This window comes from Myotis daubentonii, chromosome 17, assembly GCF_963259705.1.
Source record: "Myotis daubentonii chromosome 17, mMyoDau2.1, whole genome shotgun sequence".
NCBI classification, from domain to species: Eukaryota; Metazoa; Chordata; class Mammalia; order Chiroptera; family Vespertilionidae; genus Myotis; species Myotis daubentonii.
This window is the reverse complement of record NC_081856.1, coordinates 53,388,729-53,412,340: the sequence shown is the minus strand read 5'-3', so window position 1 is coordinate 53,412,340 and position 23,612 is coordinate 53,388,729. Positions and strand designations below refer to the sequence as shown.

The window sequence follows — 23,612 nt, the reverse complement described above, 5'->3', positions numbered from 1 at the left end:
CCACTAGGGGTGGTGGGTAGACGACAAGGAGCCCCCGGGAAGTGCCAGGTGCCACTGTGGCTTTTATGTGTACACCCCTGATGCTCTTATTAATCCTCCACTGAAGCATCACATACCCACCCCTGTAACCAGCACCCAGGTCAAAAAACTGAATCTTACCAGCACCTTCACTCCTCCTGTCCCCGTCCTGTCCTGGTCCAGCCCCTCCCTCCACCGTTCACCACGCTCCTGACTTGCCCCACCGTATATAGAGAGCGTTCTACCACTTTCTATCCATGCCATCCGACATGCTTTGGGGTCTGGCTTTCTTCCCTTCCTCAAAATCATTTGTCGGAGTCAGCCATATTCTCGAGTGTGGGTGTAGCTTATTCATGGCCATTGTTGTCATTCTATTGCGTGACTGCAACCCAACTTATGTATGTATCTGTTCAATCATTGACAGGCATTTTGGGTAGTTTCCCATTTTTGTTTATTACCAATGTGCTGCTATGAACACAAACATGATCAGATAAGATAGGCACCTGGGACAGAATTGCTAGGTCAAAGGGTTTGCCCGCTGTTCCCAGGCGGCTGCATCCCTTCGCATCCCCGCCTGCAACGTCTGAGAGTTCTGGTTGCTCCACTTCAGCGTCAACACTTGCGATTGTCAGGTTTTTCCATTCCTGACAATCCGGACTGCTCGGAGGTGGCGCCCCACCCTTTATGGCTCCACCCCGTCAGCAACCCCCTGAGATGGGTCTGTCGTCTCCGAGTGCCCAATGAGGGCACACAGGCTCCGAGAGGTGAAGTCATCTGCCCCGTCAGGGTCAGGGTGCAGGGCTCTCTGACCTCAGCCCATCCTATCATCTGTTTCTCTGTCTGTCAAGCTGCCTCCTCTGACCTTGCCTCCAGGGGCTCCCAGCAGCCCCATCCTGGGATTATAGGCAATCTGCTCTCGGGGTGACACTGGAGGGGTGTCCCTGGCATGGGTCAGGCTGTGCGTGGGAGGCCCCATCTGGGGTCCTGCCAGCTCCCGGGGAGCTCCTGGGTGGGAGGGGAGTGGGGAGGGAAGGTGGCCCTCAGCGAGACCAGGAGGTGAGGAGGGATTGACCCGGATGGGGAGGCCAGGAGTGTTTGCGGCTGCACCTGGGGAGAGGTGTGTGCGAGTGCGTGTGTGTGTGTGTGTGTGTGTGTGTGTGTGTGTGTGTTGATGGTGATGGTGGTGGTGGCTGTGATAATGATGATGATGATGGTGTTGGTGATGGTGGTGATGGTGCTGGTGCCGGTGCTGGTGCTGGTTCTGGTGGTGGTGCTGGTGGTGATGGTGGTGGTGGTGATAATGATAGTGATGATGATGGTGTTGGTGGTGGTGGTGGTGATGGTGCTGGTGCTGGTGCTGGTGGTGCTGGTGATGGTGGTGCTGGTGGTGATGGTGATGGTGGTGCTGGTGCTGGTGGTGATGGCAGGAAGTATCTGTAGAGGGGCCAGGCTGGTGACGGTGTGGAGGCTCCCTGGGTAGAGTCTAGGTAGGAGGAGGATGGTTGGGGAGAGGCAAGCATCGAGGTGAGCAGGGGAGGGGCAGGGGCTGCACGGTACTTCCTCCCTCCCTCCGTCGGTCCCACGGCCACGGAGCAGGGTGGGCGGGGTTCGGGGCCGGGGCTCCTGGGGAGGGCGGGGCCCAGGCCTCGAGGAGCCCGGGTTGGGGGCGCGCGGGACTCAGCTCCAGGGAGGAGGGAGGTGGGCTGCGGCAGGGGCGGGGCTTTCCGGGGGCGGGGCCTCGGAGGCCGGGGCGGGGCGGAGAGGTGGGCGGGGAGACCGGCGGCCAATGGGCACGCGCAGCTCAGGCCCCGCCCCGCCTCCCGCGGCGGCTGCTGCATAGTCATGAGCGCAGGCCGCGCTGCGTCAGCGGAAGCGGCGCGCGGCGGCTGTTTCCGACCCGATAAAGCGGCGTTGTCCCGGCGCGCCGGCCGCACTCTCGCAGCGCTCCCTCCGCGCCCGTGTCGCCGCAGCCACCGTGCCCGGCCGGCCCGCCGGGAGCAGCCGCCGCGTCCCCGCCCCAGCCGCCGCTCCCGAGCGCCCGGGGCCCCGCGCCCCCGCCAGCGCCGCCCGGCCCGGCCGCCCCGCCGCCCCCCGCGGCCCCGGCCGTAGGAGACAGGTGAGCGGCCGCCGCCGGACCAGGCCCCGCACCTGGGCGCCCCGCACCTGCCGCTTCCCGGCCCCCGCGCCGCTGCGGCCTCGAACTCCCCGCGCCCGGCATCTCTTCCTCGGGGAGGGCACCCCACGCCCCGCCCGAACGCCGCCTCGCGCTCCCGCCGGGACACCCGCCCGCACCCTTGACCCTCCTTCCTCTCTCCGGGCTGCACCTGCCCCTCCTCGTCCGCGTCCCAGCAGCCTCCCGGGCATTCGGGGCCCCGCTCCGGGGCGTGCACCTTCCCGGGACCCTGCCCCGCGCCGCACCCTCCCCTCGGCATCCCCACCCCGCTTTCTCGGGCTCCTCTCCTCCCAGGGAAGCCCGGCTGCCCGCCCCGCGGCCGCGACCTTGCCCTGCCTTCTCGGCCTGACGCCTGCAACTTCGGAGACTTGCGCCTCTGCCCCCTCTGCCGGGAGCCCTCCCGCCCCCCGCACGCGGGCCCTCCGCGCCCCGGCCGCACACCCCGAGCCGCTGCCCCTGCGCTCGGTGTCTCCCCTGCACCGTGCAGACAGCACCGTGTGCCCGGGGCCGAGCCGGCCCTGCAGGCGGGGAGCCAGTGCGCCCTGCACCAGCCCCTTCCGTGCGCTGGTCCGCATCCCGGCACCGGTTCCCCTTTCCCAGCCGCCGACCTCCCGGAGCTTAACCCGTTCCTCGCCAGGCGGTGGCTCTGCATTGGGTTCCCAGGGGACACCCCCAGCCACAGCTTTTCCCGGGAACACATGCCGCAGTGTGTGGGGGGGGGGCAGGGAGGAGTGGGAAGGGGCGCTGGGGCTCCTAGGGGCGCTTTATTCCTTCGATGCCTCAGCTTACTCCAGCTAAAGGGGCCTGTAGGTCCTGGCTATTGGGGTGTCTCCTGGCCTAGGGCCTGGGGAGCGGGGGAGAGTTTGAGTGATTGAAGCAATTGTGGGGTCAAGTGTTTGTCAGAACCTAAGCCCGTTTCTACGGGGAAACCCGACTGGCTCTTCCCGGCCTTACGGGGCGTGCGCTCACCTTCCTTCCCTGCGGAGTGGGCAGGCAGGGAGCCTGCGGGCCAGTCTTTCATCTCTTCCGTTTTGTGCTTGAAGGAGAAAAGGAAAGAAAAAGCGGGAGGCTTGGTTTGGTGTGAGGCCGCCCGGCCAGCCCCTCGCCGCCTCTCCCAGGTGTGGGTGATTCTCTGCTACACCTGAGCGCGGCTTGGGAGAGTCAGACTTTACCTAATGCCTGGGAGGGAGGTTGCAGAAGCTGCTAGAACAGTGGTTCTCAACCTTGGCTGACATTTAGAATCACCTGGGAGTCTTTTTTAAAATCCTGATTTCTAGGCCTCTGTGCTAGAAGGTGGGAAGGGGCAGGGCTGAGGCCGGGCAGAGCGCAGGCCGCAGCTGGAGCGACCAGGGAGATGGGGACTGGAGAGCTTCTGAGGGCAGGAGAGAGGTGGCCTTCACAGTCCCGTCCGGGCTAATTGTTTTAGGGGCAGCAGCTGGAAACAACACCAGTGGCTGGTTGGCGATGCGTTTGAAATGCATATTAGCGATCTGGTGGTGGTAGGTGTGGAGGGGGCCCCCTGGGGAGGCGCCGGCCTGCTGGGCTCCCTGGGGCCTGTGGGGCGCCCTTTGCTGGGGCGGTGCTGCAGCCTTGGCCCCTGTCGCATCTGGAAAGCTGAGCAGAGATTGGACTGGGTGAGCTCCAAGGTGGTGTTCGGCTTTTAACATCCTGGGCTCGCTCTGCCCTCCACTGTGCTTCCTGGAGAGGAGGGGAGGTGACAAGGGGTGGAGGAGTCTGGGAACGGGTCCCAGGCCCTCCAGGTCTGCCCGAGAAGGGGGCTCCCTGCTTCCGTGGATCCCGGCTTCCGTGGAGGAAAGCGGCCCGCGTCTCGGTTGCTGGGTGTTGGGTTGGTCTGAGGGACGGGGGTGGGGGGAAGAGCAGTGGGCTGAGCTGGGGTCCCGGCCACACTGTCATTTTCTAATTGGGGTGCCTGTTGTGCCTGCCACCATCTGCACCCTCCCCTCCTGTCCCCCAGGCCCGGAGCCCAGCCCCGTGTAGCCGGCAGGGGTGGTTTGTGACTCAGCCTCACGGGCTGGCACTGAGTGAGGGCGACTGGCGAGCGCTGTAGGTGGCAGACAACCCCAAATTGCTAGTGCCCTCTTCGGAAACACCCCTGGCAGAGCCCAGCCTGTAATTTGTGGGGCTGGAATGTGCTGGAAGCCGTGTTCCTACTGCGGACAGGGAGGATGCTGCCCCACGCTGGCCTGGTCCGGTTCCCGGGTTTCTGGTCACAGCAGTACGACTGCTGAAGGCGCGAGCGCTCAGCACAGCCCCGTTGGGTGGGCTGCCTGGACGCGAAGCCAGGAAACCAAGCATCTAGCTTTGCCAAGCGGAGATCTGACCAGAGAGAAGGAAGAGGCCCCCCCGTACCCCGCCCCCCAGGAGAAGAGCAGCCGCTTGGGAAGGAAGGGGTGGGAGAGGACCCTGGAGCTAGGCCCCTGCTGTGCAGGGGGCTCCAGGCCAGGCCGGCCGCCCCTCCCCCGCCGCGCCCAGACAAGGTCCCCTTGTTTAGATTAGCTTAATTACCCTCCCCAAAGCAATGAACAAGGGTCTTTTTAGACGTGGAACTTTCAAAGTGCTTGGCCTTTTCCTTTTTTTTTTTTTTTTTTTTTTTTTTAGGTATCAAATGCTAAGCCTTTGTGAAATCAGGCACCTTCAGGGACCTGGGAGGTGGTGGGCCTTTTAAATGTGACAGGCGGCCTCCCCTGGTCCCTGCCTGAAATCAGAGGGCCGCTGCCCTCCCGGTGGGAACTCGGGATGCTAGGTGGGGGCATGGGGGCCTAACAGTGCGAATGAACCTGCTCTCTTGGCCAGTGACTCTTAGAGGAGGCATTTTAAGAAGATTAACAATCCACAGAGCTGGAGGGCGACTGCCTAATCCACTTTTCTGTTTTCCTTTTGAGGTTGCATCCCCCAGGGCCCAGCCAGCATCTCGGACCTTAGCAGGTGCCCAGGGCCGGGGCAGTCGGGGTGCCTGTTGAGTGTGCTCACCTGGGCTCAGCCGTCCCAGGCAGCCTCGGAGCTGTCCTGTTCCCTCCCAGGCCATCACCTTACTAGTCAGGCCAGCCAGCCTTCCTGCAGGTGGAGGGGCTGCGCCCTCCATAGTAAACACAACATCCTGGAAGCGCAGTGCAGCCTGCTCTGCCTGCACTCGTTTTCTGAGATTATGGGAAGCGAAATAAGCGCCCGGAGGGACAGAGAGGCTGAGTTCTGTGTGGCTGTTTGGAACCTGGGGTGAGTCAGGCCCACCCCCCGCCCCCAAGGGTACACATGGTGCTGGGCATTTGGCCCCGGGTGGGTCCCCAGCAGGCCCTCCCGCAGCTGACGGGGTTTGCAGAGCCTCTCAGTCCCCCGAGCCTGGCCACCTTGCCCGCCCACCTCTGCCTGGCCTGGAGCCCAGGTGAGGGAGCCTGGTTCAGCCCTAAGTCCTTGGTGTTTTCATCCTCCCAAACCTGTTGGAAGATTTTGCTGGCAGCGAGGGGAGCTGCATTCCTGAGCCGGTGCCCGAGAGGCGCTGCTGGCTGCGTGCAGACGGGACCTTCCACCTGGGCCGTGCAGGCGCTGCAGGGCCCCTGAGGTTTGCCTGGGAGCCCTGGAGCCAGTTGGCTTGGTCAGCGACCAGATCCTGCCCATTTTAAAGGAAGAAAACTCCTGAGTGTAAAATACACAGCAAGTCTTACAGCAGGTGCCAGGGGGGTGGGCAGGCCCGCTGGTCTGGCCCCGCCGCAGCGGCCGCCGTGCTTACACACACAGGCTGCTGCACACGGTCCGGCAGCCCCGGGACCTCGCAAGGCCGGCAAACAGTAAATCGCTCCTCGCTGCCAGCAGTTTAGTCATCGTTTTAGGAAAATACATTCATCCCAAAGAGGATGATTTTCGGTTTGGAATGGGAAAGGAATCGTGTCCCCTGAGTTACTCTGAAGGGAGGGGCTCGACTGCTCCAGCAGGAGGCGGCCTGCGGGGCCCCAGCCAGGGGGGCAGCGCTGCCTGGCACACGGGCTTCCGGAGCCGCCCTCTTGGAGTCCAGTCGCACTCACAGCTGTGGGATAACTGGAAACGGGCACTGAAGTGGGCATCTAAACTTCTTGCTGATTTCAAGTAGCTGTAAAAGATGTGGTTTCTAGAATATTGTAAGCACAGGCTAAATGCATTTCCCGTCTCCGGTGTGAAGACTCGGGCTGGGGGCCCCAGCACCCTTTAAAACCTGCTGTACACAGACGTGTCTCCCTTTTCTTCCTGAACTCGTATGTTTGCTCAGCCTTCCTCGTGGAGTTTTACGCTGATGGCACGTGCCTTCCTACTTGAGGCGAACTGATCACCAACTTCTCTCTGACTGTAGCTCAGAACCTGCTGCTTTGGGAAGGTGAGGGGCGCCCCCCCCCCCCCCCGAGAATCTTCTGTGTAATGATTACCAGTAAGGTGGCTTGTGACAGTCCTGATCGCAAACCTCTCCCAGGCATTGAGTCAACCGACTCTCCAGTACCTCGCTCAGGTCCAGCAGGCACTGCCCGCACCTTGGCCAGGAGGCGAGGGGCTACTGTCTGATGCCCCTGCGCTCCCACGAGGCTTCTGGCCGCACTGACAGCACACCTGTCCTCAGTTACTAAACGCACAAGACAAATGCGCCTCGAGCGAGGGTCCATCTCAGGTGCCTCAGTTAAAGGGGTTAATGGGCCTGCCCTTGGTGCCAGCTCCGCCCTGTTGCTGGAACATTCCAGGACAGGAGTGCCTTCTGCTGGCTGGGGAGGAAGGGAGTGTGAGGTGGCCTTGGGCGGGGCCCTCGGGCCTGGACTGTGCGTGGAGGTCCGTGGGGACGTTCAGTCTGAGTTCCCACACCTGAGGGCTCGAGGCAGCCCCTGCGTGGCCCACGGTGTGAAGCGGGCCTGGGGGGTGGGGCGCGTGCGCCACGGGGTTAATTGGGACCTCGTGCCGCTCCGTTCGGCTGTAGCGGTTGATTGCGTGTGCTCCCAGGTGTCGCTGAAGGGAGGTGATGGAACCCTTCATGAACACAGGTGTCTCGGGCGCGGCAATCCCGTGGCCTTTGGTTGGGTTAGTGCAGGAGTGGGCAAACTTTTTGACTCGAGGGCCACAATGGGTTCTTAAACTGGACGGGAGGGCCGGAACAAAAGCATGGATGGAGTGTTTGTGTGAACTAATATAAATTCAAAGTAAACATCATTACATCAAAGGGTACGGCCTTTTTTTTTTAGTTTTATTCATTTCAAACGAGTGGGATCCGGCCCGCGGGCCGTAGTTTGCCCACGGCTGGGTTAGTGTGAGCCTCGGGAGCCTGCCTGCAGTTCCAGTTTAATTTGCCAGAAAGATGTGCTGGAAGCAGGAAGGTCTCCGGGGGGTGGGGGTGGGGGCCCGGGTTTGGGTTGGGACAGGTTCTCCCGCAGGGGTCCCGGAGCCTGTGCTGGGGTCCCCGTGAGGAGCACAGTTCTGGAAAGGGGTCTGCTTGTCCCCCGGGAGAGCCACTGGGTGGTGAGAGGTCCTGGGGCGTCGCCAAGGGGGGGCCTCCCCAAGACCTCCCTCGGTCCCACTCAGTGCGGCCGGAAAGCAGGCTGCCGCCCCGCGCTGTGGGCGGCTGGGAGTGTGACCTGCCTTCTGTTCTCAGCTGCTGGTAGAATCTGTCACGCACATTTGGACTTGTGTTTGGGGACAAGACGTGTCCTCAGACTGAGGAGCCCTTTGTTCCCAGGTCAGGGACGCTAGGAGCTGCCCCCCGATAACCGTCAGGGTTTTGTGGTTCCCCTGACAGCGCAGGAGACACGGGCAGGCAGCGCGCCTCTTGCCCACCCTGGGCGAGTGGGGAAGGAGCCTTAAAGGTGCCGCCTCCATTGACCCCTAAAGCATGAGCCCCTCCTTACACCCTCTTGGCATCTCGGACCTTGACACTGAGTCCGGTTCGTAACCCAAAGGCTTAGGGCAGCCAGAGCTGCTGAAGGGGAAACGGGCCCTCGGGGGACTGCACAGCGAGGCCGCCTGTCCTGGACTCTCCCCTCACCTCCCAGCCAGGGGTGCCGCCTGTAACAGGCCCGGGAAGGCGGGCGGTGTAAACCCAATGCACCCCAAGTGGGGATCGGCCCCGCAGGCCTGCACACTGCTACCCTCTGCTGGATGGAGCCAGGCCGGCCAGGGCCCGGCTGCTTCCCGTCCTCCTGCACCCCTTCTGCACCCCGTGCCCCAAGCGCAGGCTGCTCTGAGGAGGTGAGCGGTGCTGGGTGGGTTGTGGAGCCGAGGCCGTCTGCTCCGATTGGCCGGCTCAGGCTCAGGCGCCCTGTGGGGCAGGGAAGGGAAGCTCCGCCTTGAATGATTCCGAGGGCTGAGTGCTGCCCTTCCTAAGGGGGTGCAGAGGCCTGTGCCTCTTGTGCTTCAGCTGCCGCAGCCCAGAGCCCAGCCTGTGCGGGGAGCGTGTGCACCCTGGCGGGGCCGTCCCTGGCCTCGTGTCCTTGGCCCAGAGGCCGCCCACTGATCCAAGCTCCAGCTTCTGTGTTGTAACCGGGGAGCGTAATGAGGCTCTGTTCCTGGCGCTCGGCCAGCCGGGGGAATAAGCACTGAGGCGGCCCCATGCCGAGCCCTCGGCTTCGCTCTGCAGGCCCCGGGGGGCTCTGCTGTATCACCAGTCTCTCCACTTAGCAGGGAGGAAAGGAGGCACAGAGAGGTGAAGTAACTTGCCCAAAGCCACACAGTAGGTGGCTGAGCTGGGGGTGACCTTGGAGTGTTGGGTCTTCGCTAACACGGAGCGGGTGTGGGGGCTGCGGGCTGCCTCCGCCCACAGGAAAAGCTGGGCTCTACGCGTGCACTGAGGGTGTGGCAGTGTGGGACGGCTGTCTTTCCTCAGCACCGTGGCTGAGAGACGGCGGTAACCTCTTAAAGGAGGGGTGGTGAACACAGCCGGTGCACAGTGAGCCGGGACCTGATGGTGAACACAGTCGGTGCACAGTGAGCCGGGACCTGGGTCCTGGACCCGCACAGGGGCCAGTGGTAGTTACACTAGGAATTCCGACGCTGGAGGAGAGGAGAGGGAGGCAGAACTGTGTCAGGGCCGGGCCGGCGGACGCGTCCCAGGGCGGCCCTCAGTGGCATTGTCACCAGCTGTTATCGGCCTGTCCTTGGTCCGTCCGGCGGTTGGCGCAGCGGCGGCGAGGCTGCGGGCAGATAAGAGCCCTGCACGTGTGTCCGTTTGTGGTTGTGGGGCTCAGATAGGTCTGTGGGCCGGTGGGGGAGTCTGGAGGCCGGGCCAGTGCGGCCGTGGTTTCTGCTGCTCATGATACGGTTTGGGGAAATAGTTCTCCTCCATTTTCCTGTGGATTTCCTCAGGGTCCCTCCGAACCTGGTCCATCTGGGGTGGTCCTGCCCCATAGTCCTGCCTGGGCTGGGAGCCCTCCGGGGGCGTGGGCCGGGATCTCCCACAGCGCTGCCTCCTCCCCGCCACGCGTGGCTCTCGGCTACGAAGTGCTCACCGCTCTGCGCCGCCCTGGGCGCAGGTGACTCATCGCCCCGCGAGCGAGGGCGGCCGCCAGCTGGGCTGTGCACCCCTCTCATTGCGGGGAGCTGAGCGCGGGCCCTGATGATTCCTCCTGGACCGAGGCACCCTGAGGACCGGCGGCGTGGTGCTTTGCGGGGGGTGCCCGGGTGTCAGCTCTGCCCCGAGTGTTTCCGGGGCCTGCGCAGCCCTGCAGAGTCCCAGGGCGCCCCCGTCTCTGGCAGACACAGCGCCGAGGCCTCTGTGGGGACCGAGGGAGTGGCCAGGCCTCGCTGTCCCCGGTGCGTCTCGCCGGCCCCTGACCTGTGCCCCTGGACCAGCCAGGGCTTCTCTCCTGGACTCATCCCTCCTGGGCGCCAGCTCTCTGCCAACATGCGACCTCGAAACATGGCGGCGCCTGAAGCCCACGGGAAAGACAGCGCGAGCCTGGCACACCCGGGCCTGCTCTGCGGGACCCACTCGCCTGCCCACCTGCGAGCCCAGCAGCTGGGTGTGACCCTGGGAGGTATCTGCGAACGGCCGGCAATGCCACTCATCCTTGGCTCTCAAGGGCGGTGTGTGGCAGCCCTGGCATGCCCTCCTGGTGGGCCTGGCGAAGAGGGTGCTGGGAGGCTCAGGGTCCTCCTGGGCTGAGTTGGGCTGGGCTGGCCTGGTCTGGCCTGGTTCTTTTGCCACAACTGGTCTTAAGCCCCAAACCAGGATTTCTCAACTTTTTCAACCCATTCTTTCTCTCTTTTTATTTTTTTGGCTGATTTTTCTTTTTTCTTTTTTTTTTTCCTTTTTTTAAAATATATTTTATTGATTTTTTTTACAGAGAGGAAGGGAGAGAGATAGTTAGTTAGAAACATCGATAAAAAAAAAAAAAAAAAGAAAGAAACATCGATGAGAGAGAAACATCGATCAGCCGCCTCCTGCACATCTCCTACTGGGGATGTGCCCGCAACCCAGGTACATGCCCTTGACCGGAATCGAACCTGGGACCTTTCAGTCTGCAGGCCGACGCCCTATCCACTGAGCCAAACCGGTTTCGGCTGATTTTTCACCCTGGGAAGATCTTATCTAGATTTACATTTTTTTTAAAAAATTGGAAGACAGTTTTATGCCTGCAGGATTCGCTTCCAGCCTGAGCCACGGGTGCCACGCTGTGCTGGCTGCCGTGGGCGTGGTCCCGCGTGTGCCTGTGGAGAGCCCTGCGTGTCCCTCTTCCCATGGGGCGGGGGCGGGGGGATGTCAGCAGGCAGCCGTCTTTGCAGGGAATTTTTGAGTTCTGATGGGTCCCGTGTGGGTGGTCCCTCGGGCCACACGGACCCTTGTCTGAGGGACCTGCTGTCTGCCCTGAACATGCTGGTGGAGGCTCTGCCTCCGGGCGGGGTTTGATAACAAAATGACCAAGGACTTGGAACTCCTTTTTTAAAATTCTCGCCTGAGGCTATGATCATTGATTTTTAGGGAGCGAGCAAGAGAAATACGAATGTGAGAAAAACATCGATCGGTCGCCTCCTGTATGAGTCCCACCAGGAATTGAGCCCCAGCCTCTTTGCTGAAGGAGACGATGCTCCAACCAGCTGAGCCTCCGGCCGGGCGACCACGAACTTGTTGAGTCAGCCCTTCCTCGCTGTGTAGAGCTTGCTGTCCTCATCACTGACAGCTCCAGCGCCCCGTGTGTCTGTGGCTGGGCGTCCTTCTGTTGCCAGGAAGCAGGTGGCCTCCGCTTGTAGGAGGGCGGAGTCGGCCAGGCAAGGGCCTGGCCTTCCAGCTCGCGGCTCAGGGGCCTGTGGACAGCAGGTGGCCCATGGAGCAGAGGCTGTGGGACAGGGTGACCTCCCGGGCCTTCACAGTGCCTCTCCTCTCAGCTGCCTGGCGCGGCCAGACTGTGTATGCGGGACCAGGAAGGCCGCCTGGAGTGGTTTCCTGTTTGGTGAAAGCTGGTGGCCATGGTTAGTGGTCACTGGGGCCTTGAGGAGGTGGCAGAGGAGGGTGCCGCATTGGCCCCTGGCGCTGCGGGTGCTTGGTGCTGCTGTCACAGAGCTGGCGTGTTCGAGTCGCATGTGCACGGCCACTTGCTCCTTCCTGGGGCTCCCGCTGGCGCTGGAGCAGCCTTGAGTTTGCCTGTGGGCAGTCCGAGCCCCCGGCCGAGGGAGGGCTGGACCAGGAGGGCAGCCTCGCTAGCTCTGAGCCTGAACGCCAGCAGCCAGGGCGGGCAGCCCTGCAGGCCACACTGGTCCCTGCACCCAAGCGAGAGGCCCTGCCCGCTCGCGTCCACGCGTGTCCGGCTGCACTCAGTGGCACCTGGACAGGCTCCTGCTTCTGTATGAAACGTGAGGCCCGTTGTTGCCCACCTGGTTTCTTCCTCACTCAGTCTTTCCTCGGCTCCGTCTGTGCTGGGTCACTTTCCAGAATGAATGAGCTATTCCTGAGCTTCAGCACATGCTCCCGCCCTGGCCAGCCGCATGGCCAGCGAGGGGAGCCTCGTCCGCTGCCGCCCGGCTTCTCCAGCGGGGTGCCAGCCCCTCACCTCTGTGCAGCCCCAGGTCAGGCCCAGGGGAGCGCTTGGGCTTCCATTTCTGCTGTGACTGTTTCCCGAGGCCCAGAAGCGGTCCGTCTGTCACCCTGGGCGGCCCACCTAGTTCCTTACACGTAGAATCCATCTTTCTCTCTTTTACCTGCTTTTTTTTTTTTTTTTTTTTGTATGAAACTCAATTACTCAATTCCGTTGTAAAGGAAACTACAGAAGGAAGGACTGACCAAAAAGTTATGAAAAGATTATGCAATGGCCATCTCAGGACGAGAATCCCTGTGTCCATCGAGGGCCCTGTTCACGCCCCTCCCCCTTAACTGGGTGGTTCTGACCCGGTTGGGGTCGTGGATTCCTTTGAACACCTGGTGAAGGCTGTGGGCCACTTCCCCACAGGAACACACGACCCCGTGTTCTTGTACTTTAGGGAGTGAGTGCCCACGGGTCCTCTCACATCCCACACGGTCTCCCAGCGGAGGAGCCCTGTCCTGGGGCCCCGCCTAGTCTGCCTCTGGGCCCTGCCAGACGGAGCTTGGCCGCCAGTCTGAGTGGGGGATGGGGTGAGGGTGCGCTCAGTGCCCAGAAGCAGGTGGACGGGCTGGCGCTGGCAGGCTGGCCCCTGAGCAGTGGCTGGAGAGGACACGGAGGGGGTGGTGGTTGTGGCTCCTCGTTATGACCGTTGTGACCGTGGTTAGCAGAGCGGGACGGGCACTAGAGGCGGAAGGCGGCCTGCAGCGGTGCCTTGCGGATGCCCGTTCACTTTGTGGGAGAATGTAGGGTAGTTAAAATTAGCAGCGAGAGCCACAGAGCGAAGGCTGTCCAGCTGCATTGAGCAATGTCGCCCGAGATAAGGCTTGGGAGCGGGTAGAATTCCTGGGCCCGAGCCCGGCGGGCTGGGGGTTCCGTGAGGGGCCCGCTTGCCCAGCCCCGACCGCCAGCTCCCTGGAGGCCCCCTGCAGAGGGCACATGCACAGGGCCCCGCGGGTCTCTGGCACGTGGCCACCTAGTTCCTCTCAGGTCAGGCCCGGTGACCCTCTCGGGCGGCAGCAGAGGCTGGGGCGGCCCATCGCGCTCCGAGCTGCGCCCACGTCCCACCCGTTTGCATAGTCACCCCCTGCCTCCTTCCAGCTGTAGTTCGAGCAGCTCCGGCCCGTGCCAGCTCAGCCTCGAGCAGAGTCCTTGTCATGGGAGTCACCCGTCTGCTGACGCCCCGCACCTGCTCTCAGGGCCGCCCTGCGCTGGACGGGAGGTGGCGAGGCCTGTTTTGAACTAAGATGTTTGATCTGAATCTTCCTCAAGGAGCAGGCACAGCCTTTCACCACGTGTGCACTCGCTGCCACCCCGCAGCCCTGCCCCGCCCTCCAGCGCCCCCCCCCCCCCCCCCCCCGTCTCTAACGTGTCCCTCTGCCAGCCTGCATCTGTCACACAGGCCCCGCACCCTCTGGTTCTGCTGGCTGGTCGGACCTGCGGGCAGCGCACAGGCCATGAGCAGGAGAGAATCGGACTTGAACTCGTGTGAGCGTGGGATTCCCAGGACACAAGCACCGTTGGTGTAGAACTGTAGATGGTTTTGGACGAGGAGAAAGGGGGGGGCGGAGGGGGTGCCTGAGATTTCGGAAGTGGAAACGGCCGAGCCTCCTGGACAGGTTTCTGTCCGAATCGCTAAGCAGGAAAGGGGGCGGGGCTAAGAGAAAACAAAACCAAACCCTCCAAGTCTGCGGGGCTTTGGTTCACCTCAGCCTGCGGGGGCGCCTTCCTGGGACACCGGCCTCCTTTCCCAGCCTGGGGCCTGTGCTGAGGGCCCGGGGGAGGTGCCCATGCGGGGCTGCTGTCCCGCTGTGCCTCGGTTTCCCCCTCTCCGTGGTGCTCACACCCTGCGCCTCGCCACACTGAGGCTCCAGCTCATCCCCGCGCGTCTGCAGCAGCCAGGCCTCCCGGAATCCCTTCCCGCCAGCCGCGGGGGCACACCCACGGAGGGCTAAGGGACAGTCTCCCGTGGGCAGGGGTGCAGCTCCCCGCGGGGAGGGTCGGCCTGTGCTGGAGGCCGGCGTGGCCTGCGCAGCCTGCTGCCCTTGAAGAGGGCGGCGGTGACAGGTGGCACAGTGCACCTTGTCTGGCCTATTCTTTCTTTTCCTACAGCGAGAGGAGGGGAGAGGGAGAGAGAAACATCCATGTGAGGGCAGAACATCGGCCTGCGCGACCCCTACCGGGGATGGAGCTCGCAACATGTGCCCTGGCCGGGAATCTAACCAGCAACCTTTCCGGGCCCGGGACGCCGCCCAGCCACTCGCTGAGCCACGCCGGCCAGGGCGCACACTGCTTTCCTGATAGACTCATCAGCCGCTCAAAGAGTAACCTCTGTAACCAAGTACATAATTTTCATATTTGTACGTAACCGTCTTTAATTGGTTGTTCAACCATCTAGGCCAGAAGGCGGCATCTGGTCACGGGGCTGTTTCTTGGAAGGAACTGGGTTGCAGGCGGGAGGCCATCCTGGCGGGGAGAGGGGGTCCGGAAGGGGGCACAGCTGCTGCCCTGGCCCTGCCTGAGGTCGTTGCCTTTTGAAAGCATCCTTACGCCCAGGTGACCTCACCTGCGGTGGCATAAACTACACCCACCAGGAAAGGGTGGTTCTGCTCGCTGCGGGCGTGTCTTCTCCCTGTCGACACGGGTGGAGGAAGAGCGAGGTGTGCGTTCACGTGCGTCTGTTACAGGCTCCCCGCGCCCTGCAGGCCTCCCTCCTGTGATGAGCAGCCGTGGTGTGTGGGCTTCCTGGTGGGGCTAAGGCTCCAGGCCCCGGCGCCCGCTCCCCCCAGCCACCTGGCTGTGTCCTGGGGTCGCGGCGGCCGTGGCCTGCTCTGCTGCCCGCGCCTTTCTGACCCTGCGTCCGGGAGAGCCCTGTGCGTGCTGTCGGTGGGAGCGTGTTCTCCACGGGATCCAGAAAGCATTTCCCGGCCGCGCACGGGAGGTGGGGATGTGGCAGGCGTGCTCGGTGCACATAGGAGGCTGCCCTTCTGGTTCCGTGCCCCATCTCCATCCGTCCTGCCGAGGAAGAAGCCGAGCTTATCTTCAAGGCCAAAACCAAGGCCGTGTCCAGAGTTTGTCTCACGTTAAAGCGTAGTTCTGGGGCCCGAGCGGTCTGCCGCGGGCCCACACGGCTGCAGACGGCATGGCTGCGTGTATTCCGGGGGGGGGGGGGGGAGAGCTCTTTGTTCCCCTGGGGTTCCATTATCTCAGGCTTGGGAAAGGCTGGGAGCTTTTGTGTGTGTGTATATGTGTGTGTGTGTGTGTGTGTGATTTTTAAAAAATCCTCACCCAAGGGTATGTGGTGTTGTGTTTAGTTGGTTTTAGGGAGTAAGGGAGAGAGGAAAATATTGATGATGTCTGTGCCTTGACGGAGCAGGGTATCCCGGCACACTCCCCGCAGGAGGGCAGTGTGGGCGCCTGCAGGCCACTGTCGCGGTGCCTCCATGGGAAACGCGCCTTGAACTGTCACTCACTCTGCCGGCGCCTGTTCTGGGAGGGACCACAGGTGGTCTGAGGAGAGAAGCTGCGGAAAGGTACAGGTGCGGCCTGTTTGCAGGGGTGCGTGCTGACCTCCTGGTGAGAGACCGAGATGGGGGTGCGCAGGCTGTAAGCTTCCCGGAGGCGCAGAAGGAGGGGCCCAGTGAAGACTGGCCGTCCGCCTGGGCCCCACCCCGCGGTTCCTCGCTCTGTTCCAAATCCCGCCCTAGAAGGGGGGCGGGGGGGGGGCGGGAGGCCGGCACTCAGACCCTCCCGCGCGGCTGCTCCCCGAGGGCTGGCGGCTGGCGTGCTCCTGCCTTTTAGGGCAGCAGGGATGGGGGCGTGGGGCTTCCCCTGTGGGTAGCATCTTCCCCAGGGGCCCCTGCCCTCTGTGCGTGGGACAGCCCCCTCTTTTAGGCTGGTAGGCGATTGCATCCTGAGAAGCATGTCTCAGGGACACCCCATTTGACTGACATGGGGAGTTCTGAAGCCCTGAGGGCGCCGCCTCTGAGTCACCCCTCAAGCCCGGTCTCGGGTGGCTCCGGGGTCTCTGGGGAAGACGTGGACCTCGGGTTTGCAGACATGCTGGCCCGAGAGCCGCAGCCCCAGGAGAGTCCGGGTCCCGCGTGGCTGCTGCTCTGCGTGTCAGAGTCCGCACTGACCTCCCGACCTCCCGCGGGTTCTCCCCACCTGTGTCTTCCCTCCGGGTCTGTCTGTGCCTCAGGAAACGTCTTCAGGTGCCCTGGGTGCTGACCGGGGGCGGATCTGTGTAGGCGGCTGGGAGGGCCCCGTCTCCCCAGCGGGCCCTTCTCCAGAAGGCCGGGCCACGCTGAGCCTGGGCCCTGCACGGACACGGGATGGGTGGGAAGGTTGAGCGGCGTGTGCAGCTGGGAAAAGCGGGGGCCGCCTGTGTGCAGGGCCGCCGTGCACCCGGCTGGGTGTGACGTGGAAGCCGGGGAGGTGAGTGACCTACGGGAGGCCGGTGGGGGAGGGGGACGTCGACTGTGTCGGTCCCGTGGCCGCCAGCACCCAGGACATCAGGCCGAGAGCTGTGTGGTGCAGCGGGAGCTCACTGGCCGCGGGCGTGGGAGGTGTGAGGTCGTGGGGGGCCTCGCTGGGGCCGGCGCTGTGCACAGAGGCCCACACGGCTCCGCTCCACGGCGGAGAGTCCCGGGAGGGGAGGGGAGGGCCCGCCCGAAGCACCCGCCGAGGGAGCAGCGCATCCCCCCCTTCTCCTGGCTCAGACGGACGGGTGTCGGGTTGGGTTTCTGTCCCCTCCCAGAGCCCCGCTCTAAGCAAATAAACAGCTTAGAGTTACTTGGGCCTCTGGCCAGATGGGAAATACTTTGGATCTGGTGACCTTTTTCTTGGGGTCGCCGTTCACTGTGCAAGGTTTTGACCTGGATTCTGTTTCCAAATAGGAGGACCAGCTTAGTGTTCAGAGCGGCAAATAAGGGAAAGAATGAGGGATCTGGGCGTCTGTCTCGGGAGGCGCCCCTGGGAGGGGCGCTTTTATAGATGCCAGGCGTCCTCCCAGCTCCGGCCAACTTTCCGTCCCGAGGTGGGGGGTGCCCGAGCCGGCCCCCCTCTCAGGGCCCGGGAGCCAGGCCTGGGCTCCGTGCGGCACACCTGCCCCCTGCGGCTCGGCCACGGCGGGGGGGGGGGGGGGGGGGCAGGTTGCAGGTCACCGGCGTCGCTGAACGGCAGGCAGGTACGTGCAGGCTGGTGAACCGTGGAGGAGACGTTGCTCAGCAGGTCCCATGTGGAGCACAAGGACGTCCGCGCCTTTGTCTGCTCGTGGGGGACGTGTTCCCGGCAGCACCTGCTGAGGGCACAGCGGGGTCTGCGCTGCTGAGAACCCGTGAGCGGCCTGCACCCTGGCCGTGGCGGTGCGTGTGCAACGTAGAACGTGGGGCGGTCACGGCTCCCCACCCACCGCACCCTCACACCGCGCCGTCCGGCCTGCGCTCTGCACCCGCACAGGCCTGGGCTGTCTGCTTGGCCGCCCGTCCTGTGCCTCCGCGGCGGGCAGTGGCTGTGGGAAAGCCCCGGAAGCTTTGTGCTTGGGTCACGGGAGCTGCCTGACTGCAGGCCTTTTGCTGCCTGTGGCCTGAGGGCCCAGAACAGTCAAGGCGAGATGGGTGTGATGTTGATGCCTAGAGAAGCTGGCCAAGTGGAGACATTCCGGCTGCCGAGCTGGGAGCAGGGGGCGGAGTGAGTGACAGAACCAGTGGGGGAGGCCTGCTGGTGGGCGGGATTCCAGGCCGAGGCCGGACCGTCGTCTGCATGGCCGGCCGCGGCCACCTTTCCGCTCCAGTTTGAGGACTTGGTGGCAGCAGCCCCCAGGGAGGACCTGCTCTTCCAGGCACCGTGAGCATCACCTGCGTCACCAGCCCTTAGGGCAGGCTTTAGGTGCCGCCCCTTACAGACGGGACAGGGTGGGCGTGGGTCACGGCTGTCGGAAGAGACTTGGTTTGCAGTTCAGACTTGGCCACTGTCTTCTGCACCACCTGCCCTCGGGTCAGGGAGCTGAGCTTGTTTCAGGTGCACGGCAGGGGACCGAAGAGTGGTGGGCGCTCCTCTGTTTCAGGGGGGCCTAGCTGATTCGGGGGGGCCTGTGCTGGGTTGGTAAGACAGGGACATAGGAGTGAGGTCCTTGGGCTGGTCTGTGGGACCCTGGCTGACCTGGCTGTCCCCCCTCAGTGACCCTGGAGGCTGCTCTGGGTCTCAGTGAGTGGGTCACCTGCAGGGCGGGCTCAGGCCGTGTCCTGAATGTGACACGCTCCCCAGGTGGCGCGGTGAGTGACAGCTGGAGTCACCCCCAGCGAGGGCGGCTCCAGTGCAGGCCCGTGGGTCCTTGCATTTGGTCACCCAGGCTACTTAACTGTCTTTCAAGAATTAGGTTTAAATGGAACCGAAGCTGTACTGCTCCTGCTCTTCACCCAGCAGTCACCTGGAGCTCTCCTTTCCATTGCCTCCACGCCCCACTTCTCTGTCTGGCGGTGGCTCCTGGGGGCCCCCACTGCACTCTCCGCTGCGCTGTGCGCCGGGTGGGCCCCGGGCGAGTCGGAGGGAGCGGCCGGCCCTGCCCTGGCCAGGCCTGGGCGCCCTTCTCCTCTTTTAAAACGCTTCTCTGGCAGCTTTCACTTCTCTCGTAGGCAGGTCCCAAGCTAATATTTATCCTGCAAAGTATCTTAAAAATGCTGGCGGCCGCGTCCGGGACTCCATCTTCTCTGAAAGGGAGTTATTGTTCCCGATAAACTGAGGCACCGTGGACAATGGCCGATTGTGTCTGAACTTGCGACCTTGCGTCCACAGTTGGTTTTGTGAACAGATAGACTTGTTCGCAGCTCCTGAAGGTCTTTATCTCCCGGCGTTTGTTTGTTCCTGGCGAGCCTTCGGCTGGGCTGGGGGAGGGGGAGCTGGTGGGAACCGGTCTGGTAATGCTTCCAGGTGCTACTGGTAGGATTGGCCGGCTTTTTAGGAATGTGACTTGCACTAGAGCCCTGCCTTTTTATGAACTGTTCCTTTAAAACTGGAGACGCCTCGTCCAGAGGGAACCCTGGCCTCACCCGGAAGAAACGGGATGTGACTCGTCAGGCGGGTCGCCCGGTGGGGGTGGCGTCCACGTGTGGTCAGATTTCAGGTGTAAAGGAAACGACGCTGATGGCGAGCTCACACCTTAGCGCCGCAGTGGAACCTCCCCGAGGAGCTGCTTCTCAACGAAGGAGCCGCTTTCCGGGCCCGTCCACCTTCCCTCCCGGCAGCCGCCTGCAGACAGGCGGAGTGGGGGCAGAGCCAGGCCCGGCTCCCACCGCGGGGCGGGGGGTGGAGGGTGACGGGGGGAAGAGAGGTCCACGTGAACCGCCCTGGAGGCGTGAGGTGGTGTTCCCGGGCCCCGCCAAATGCGGCAGAGTGCCCCCTGCCGGTCGCGGCCCCAGCAAGGCCGGCCCAGCCGCGGTGCCGTGGCGTCTGTTCTGTGGGACCTTGGGCCTCAGTCTGGCCCAGCACTTCCTCCGGGTCAGCTGACTCACCCTGCCCTGCTGACTTCCACTCTTCTGTCTTTCTGCCTGTTGGTCCGTCTCCCTCCCGCCTGACTCATCCCCTGAGCTGGGTGTGTGGTCAGCACTCTGAGCTGCTGGCGGCCGCTGGTGGCCCAGGACGCCTGGAAGACGGCGTCCCGTGCCTTCCTGCTGTCCCCACGCCACACCCAGGCTCATCCCCGTCCTTGGCCAGCGTCCTGTGGGTTTCAAAGTCGTGCTTAAAAGATTGTGGGTTTGCTGAATGGTTGTGGGGGCACTGGGTTCCTTCAGGGGGAAACCCCACTTTCTCGCTAGCATGGCCTTCCAGGTCATTTCCCAGCTGTGTCCCTCACGCTGCCTCACTTACTGCACGCTGTGATAGGGAGTACCTGCCAGAAACGACGCCGTTCTGGCCGTTAGAAGTGCGTCCGCAGTGTTGTGCAGCCATCACACCGTCCCTGCCCGCAACTTTGCATCTTCCCAGGCGGAAAGTGTCGCTAAGGAACATTTAGGAAGTTCCTTCACTGGAAACTATTGGAGCTGTTAGTGCTGTGCTCACAGGTTTAACATGTGTGGCCCAGGTGCTGTCTGTGGGTCCTGGGACGGCAGGAACCTGAGCCCCCTCGCTCCCCAGCAGAGCCCGCCCAGGGGTGCAAGGTGCGCCCAGGGCCGCATCACTGACTCCTGGGTGGGGGTGCGGTGACTGGGTCCCTGTCCGTTTCCGTAGGAAGAGATGGAGCCCATTTTAAGCCCTTTTCTTGCACATTCAGATCCTGTGTCACGGGAGTTCACCTGCATGAGCGTGTATTACGTGCCTGCAGCCGCTCTGCCCGGGGGCTCAGCTTTCATCTCCTCGGTTCTGGTGACTCAGGGTTCATGTTCATGGAGGTCTGTCCAGCTTCGAGGCAGGGGCTGCTCTTCGGGGAGGGCAGGGGTCATTCTTGTGCTTGTGGCCTTACCGTGCCCTAGTCCCACTCACCTCCATCGCGATCTGACGGCACGGGGAGTTTCTGTGTCTGAGTGGCGCCGGCTGCGTGTGGACCCACACCCTCGGGGGGAGGGAGGGTGGTGCTGTAGAAGGCCGTGTGCGTGCATCTAAGGTGCTGGGGAACGCTCGCCCTCCCACGCTCACCTGGAGCAGGTGCCGGAACCCTGGGCTGCCTCGCCTCTGCTCGCCTGCCTGGCGCTGCTGGAGGCTCATTCTCCCACCGGCTCCCTGACAGCACTCCGAGCCCGGCTCACGGACAGCACGCCGAGCCCGCAGGCCCTGCTCAGGCCCGGGGAGGGGGGGGGGAGGGGGGTGGGGGGGGCGGTGTGCCCACCAGTCGGTGAGTGGGGAGGTGCCTGTCAGCTGATGTTTTCAGCTGAGAAACCCAGTGGGCTCTGGCTGCAGGCGGGGAGGGTGCGGTCCATCAGCCAGACCAGGAGCAGAGCCCCGAACGCCACGCCCGGCCTCGCTGCAGGGCTGCTGCTTGTCTCGGCCTGAAGAGGAGAGGAGAGTGGCTGAGGCCTTTCGCCTGGATGGCCACCGCGTCTAGCTGTCGGGCCGACCACGAGTTAGTCTGGTACAGTGCATTGTGGGAGAATCGGATGAACAGAGCAGGTGGGGTGTGGCTAGGGTAGTGCTTGACTTCAGTCCCTGGGGAGCAGGCTGAATAAAGCAGAGTGAAATCTGAGCTGCCCGGGTGGGGCTGTTGAATGAAAAGTCCTGTCATGTGACTGAGGCCTGTGGTGGTCACATGACAGACCTGGAGTGGTTGCGGAGGGAGCAGGGAGGGAGCAGGCGCCAGGCCTACCTGAGTGGCTGGTCTCTGGGCACCACAGCCCGGGAGGGGTCTAAGTCCCTGGCACAGTGCTGTGTCAGACGGGAAGGCTTCTGGATGGTTCCTGGTACCCAGCCCGAGTCTGCACCAAGTGCACCTGCAGGAAGGAGTTCATGGGGTCCAAAGGGGCTGCCAGACCTGCCCTGCCCCCCACCCAGCACTCCTGGATTCTCACCGCCTGGCAGCACCCTGTGGTGTTCAGACAGGCCAGTCAGAAAGTTCTTCTGAAAGGTAGTGTGTTTGATTAAACGTAAATGGTAGGTTCTGTGGAAGCAGAAGGATGTGACTGTCACCACCCAGCGACGTCCGTCCTGGCAGAGAAGCGGACATGCTCCCCGAGCTGGTCTAGGCCCTGCTCCCTGCACTCGCTGTGGGGGCTCCCGGCCGGCCGGGCGGCTTTGTGTCTGAGGCTGGTCAGGACACTCAGGGTTATTCTCCTCTTCCCAGAAGCACCTCATTAATACAAAGCACCCCTGTGCCTCCGCCACTCCTGGCCCAGGCTCCCCCCCTGGAATTTCCTAGGTGTGGAGAGTGGGGGATGAAGGTGTCTTTTGTTACGTTAATGAGGTGGCTTTTGGAAAGCGCTAGAGGGTGGGGGCTGGCTGCCAGGAGCCCCAGCCTGGTGATCAGAGGATTAGAACTCTGCCTCCCCAACTGGGGGGGGGGGGCGCATAGGGGGAGCTCAGTGGCCGGTGGCCCAGGACTCGGTCCGGACTAGTAATGAGCCTCATAAACACCGAGGGCGGCTCCGGTCCTGGAACCAGACCGCCTCCACGTGCCACGCGCTGGCAGGAGCCTGCCCTGCGCCTCTTCCTCTGGCTGTCAACTCGCATCCTTTAAGATCCTTTGGAACAAATCCGTGACCTAATGAGTAAACGGGTTTTCCTGAGTTCAGTGAGCCTTTCTGGCAAATTATTTGAGCCCAGGGAAGGGGTCCTAGGCCCCCCTCTCTCAGCCAGCTGGTCATGCCACAGGCAGCGGCTCTGGCGGCGTCTGGAGCGGAGGACAGTCTCGCAGACGGTGCCCTCCCTGTGGAGCCGGGTCTCTCTCCGGTGTCCGGGCGGAGCTGCTGGGTGCGGGGGCTGCTGTGGAGCCGGGAAGCCGCCACACGCGGGAACGCCATTTCCAGGCGTCTGGTCGAGTTGGGAGGCTGGTTTTTAAGAAGGCAGCGCCTGGACTGTCCGCCTTCACTCCAGAGGTGACTGGGAGAGTAGGTCTCGTCGTCACCGAAAACGGGGACCTCCGGTTACGGGGTCCCTCGTCTCTGGAGGTGGAGGCAGGCCCTGTGGGCTTATAGCCTCATCTACGCAGGTGAAGAAGCTGGGGCAGGCGTCGCCCTCCCCCTTCTAGACGGCCGGCCTCTCCTGCTCCCGGGGCCACTGCCCGCGGTCAGACCCGTAGGAGAGGGAGGGGCCCATGACACAGGAGGGTTTATGAGCCACCAGAAACGGCACGAGACGCTGAGGGGCGGCCTTGACCCGTTGGGGGCGTAGCAGAGCCAGTGCCCTGTGCGTGGGGCAGACCTGACTCGTCCTCGCTGCGCCGCTGACCAGCGACCCCAGCCCAGGTGAGCACGGGGTCAGTGAGGGGTGGCTTTGTGGTGGTTCTTTATGGCCCTGGAGGGAAAGATAAATGTAACCGGGCCAAAGCCAGCTGCGGTTCTCTTCACCGTCAGAAATGCACTTTGGAAAACCCTGGGGTGATTTTGCCTTTTCGCGGGAATCTCGTACTTCCCCTTTAAAAACGTGGGCCTTTGGGTTCGCCTGCCATTTGGACCCAGGGCCAGTCCCTCCACGTTGTTGGGCCGTGGCTCCCGTGTCACTGCGCTGCGTCCTCTCTGACGGACGCGCTGTCTGAGCACCAGCGAGAGGCCCCGCCCCGCACGTTGGGGTTCCTTCCTCAGCCCCGTCTCGCGGGTCAGGCTTGATTCTGTCTGGGACACGAGGGGTTTTCCTATTTTAATCGTTTGGTTGTCATGCGTGTCCCTGGGCGGCCTGCGACCTGCGTCCCTTCCTGCCGTGAGTGATGGAGGCCGAGTAGACTGGCCCCTGGCTGCTCCTGGCCTTGC

The 23,612-nt window shown here is 63.2% G+C and overlaps 3 protein-coding genes across 8 annotated transcripts in view; 1 reads left to right on the top strand and 2 right to left on the bottom strand.

Annotated features, from left to right (window-relative positions):
* The window catches only part of DENND3 (DENN domain containing 3), a 210,458-nt gene that overhangs the window by 133,704 nt on the left and 53,142 nt on the right, over window positions 1–23,612 (bottom strand). The gene's annotated exons all lie outside the window — the stretch shown is intronic.
* On the bottom strand, window positions 465–20,706 carry LOC132220140 (uncharacterized). The gene is made up of 3 exons (XM_059673068.1): window positions 20,701–20,706; window positions 3,161–3,363; window positions 465–1,501 (listed from the first exon to the last, which is right to left on the bottom strand). Exons 1-3 carry the CDS (start codon window positions 20,704–20,706, stop codon window positions 970–972), a joined length of 741 nt encoding a protein of 246 aa, XP_059529051.1. The 3' UTR covers window positions 465–969.
* The window catches only part of SLC45A4 (solute carrier family 45 member 4), a 42,229-nt gene continuing 20,544 nt past the window's right edge, over window positions 1,928–23,612 (top strand). For 2 of the 5 annotated variants that reach the window (XM_059672442.1, XM_059672439.1), the window contains exon 1: window positions 1,932–2,134. The gene's annotated coding sequence lies outside the window, so the exon portion shown is untranslated. Of the gene's footprint in view, window positions 2,135–22,974; window positions 23,112–23,612 lie in introns of those variants that run through there. The other 3 variants (XM_059672444.1, XM_059672443.1, XM_059672440.1) reach the window with 3 other exon arrangements.

Excerpts from the sequence above, each read along its gene's own strand:
- LOC132220140 (XM_059673068.1), bottom strand. Across the intron at positions 1,502-3,160 it reads CCACTCCGCAGGGAAGGAAG|ACTCTACCCAGGGAGCCTCC; the intron begins GTGAGCGCACGC and ends CCTCCTACCTAG.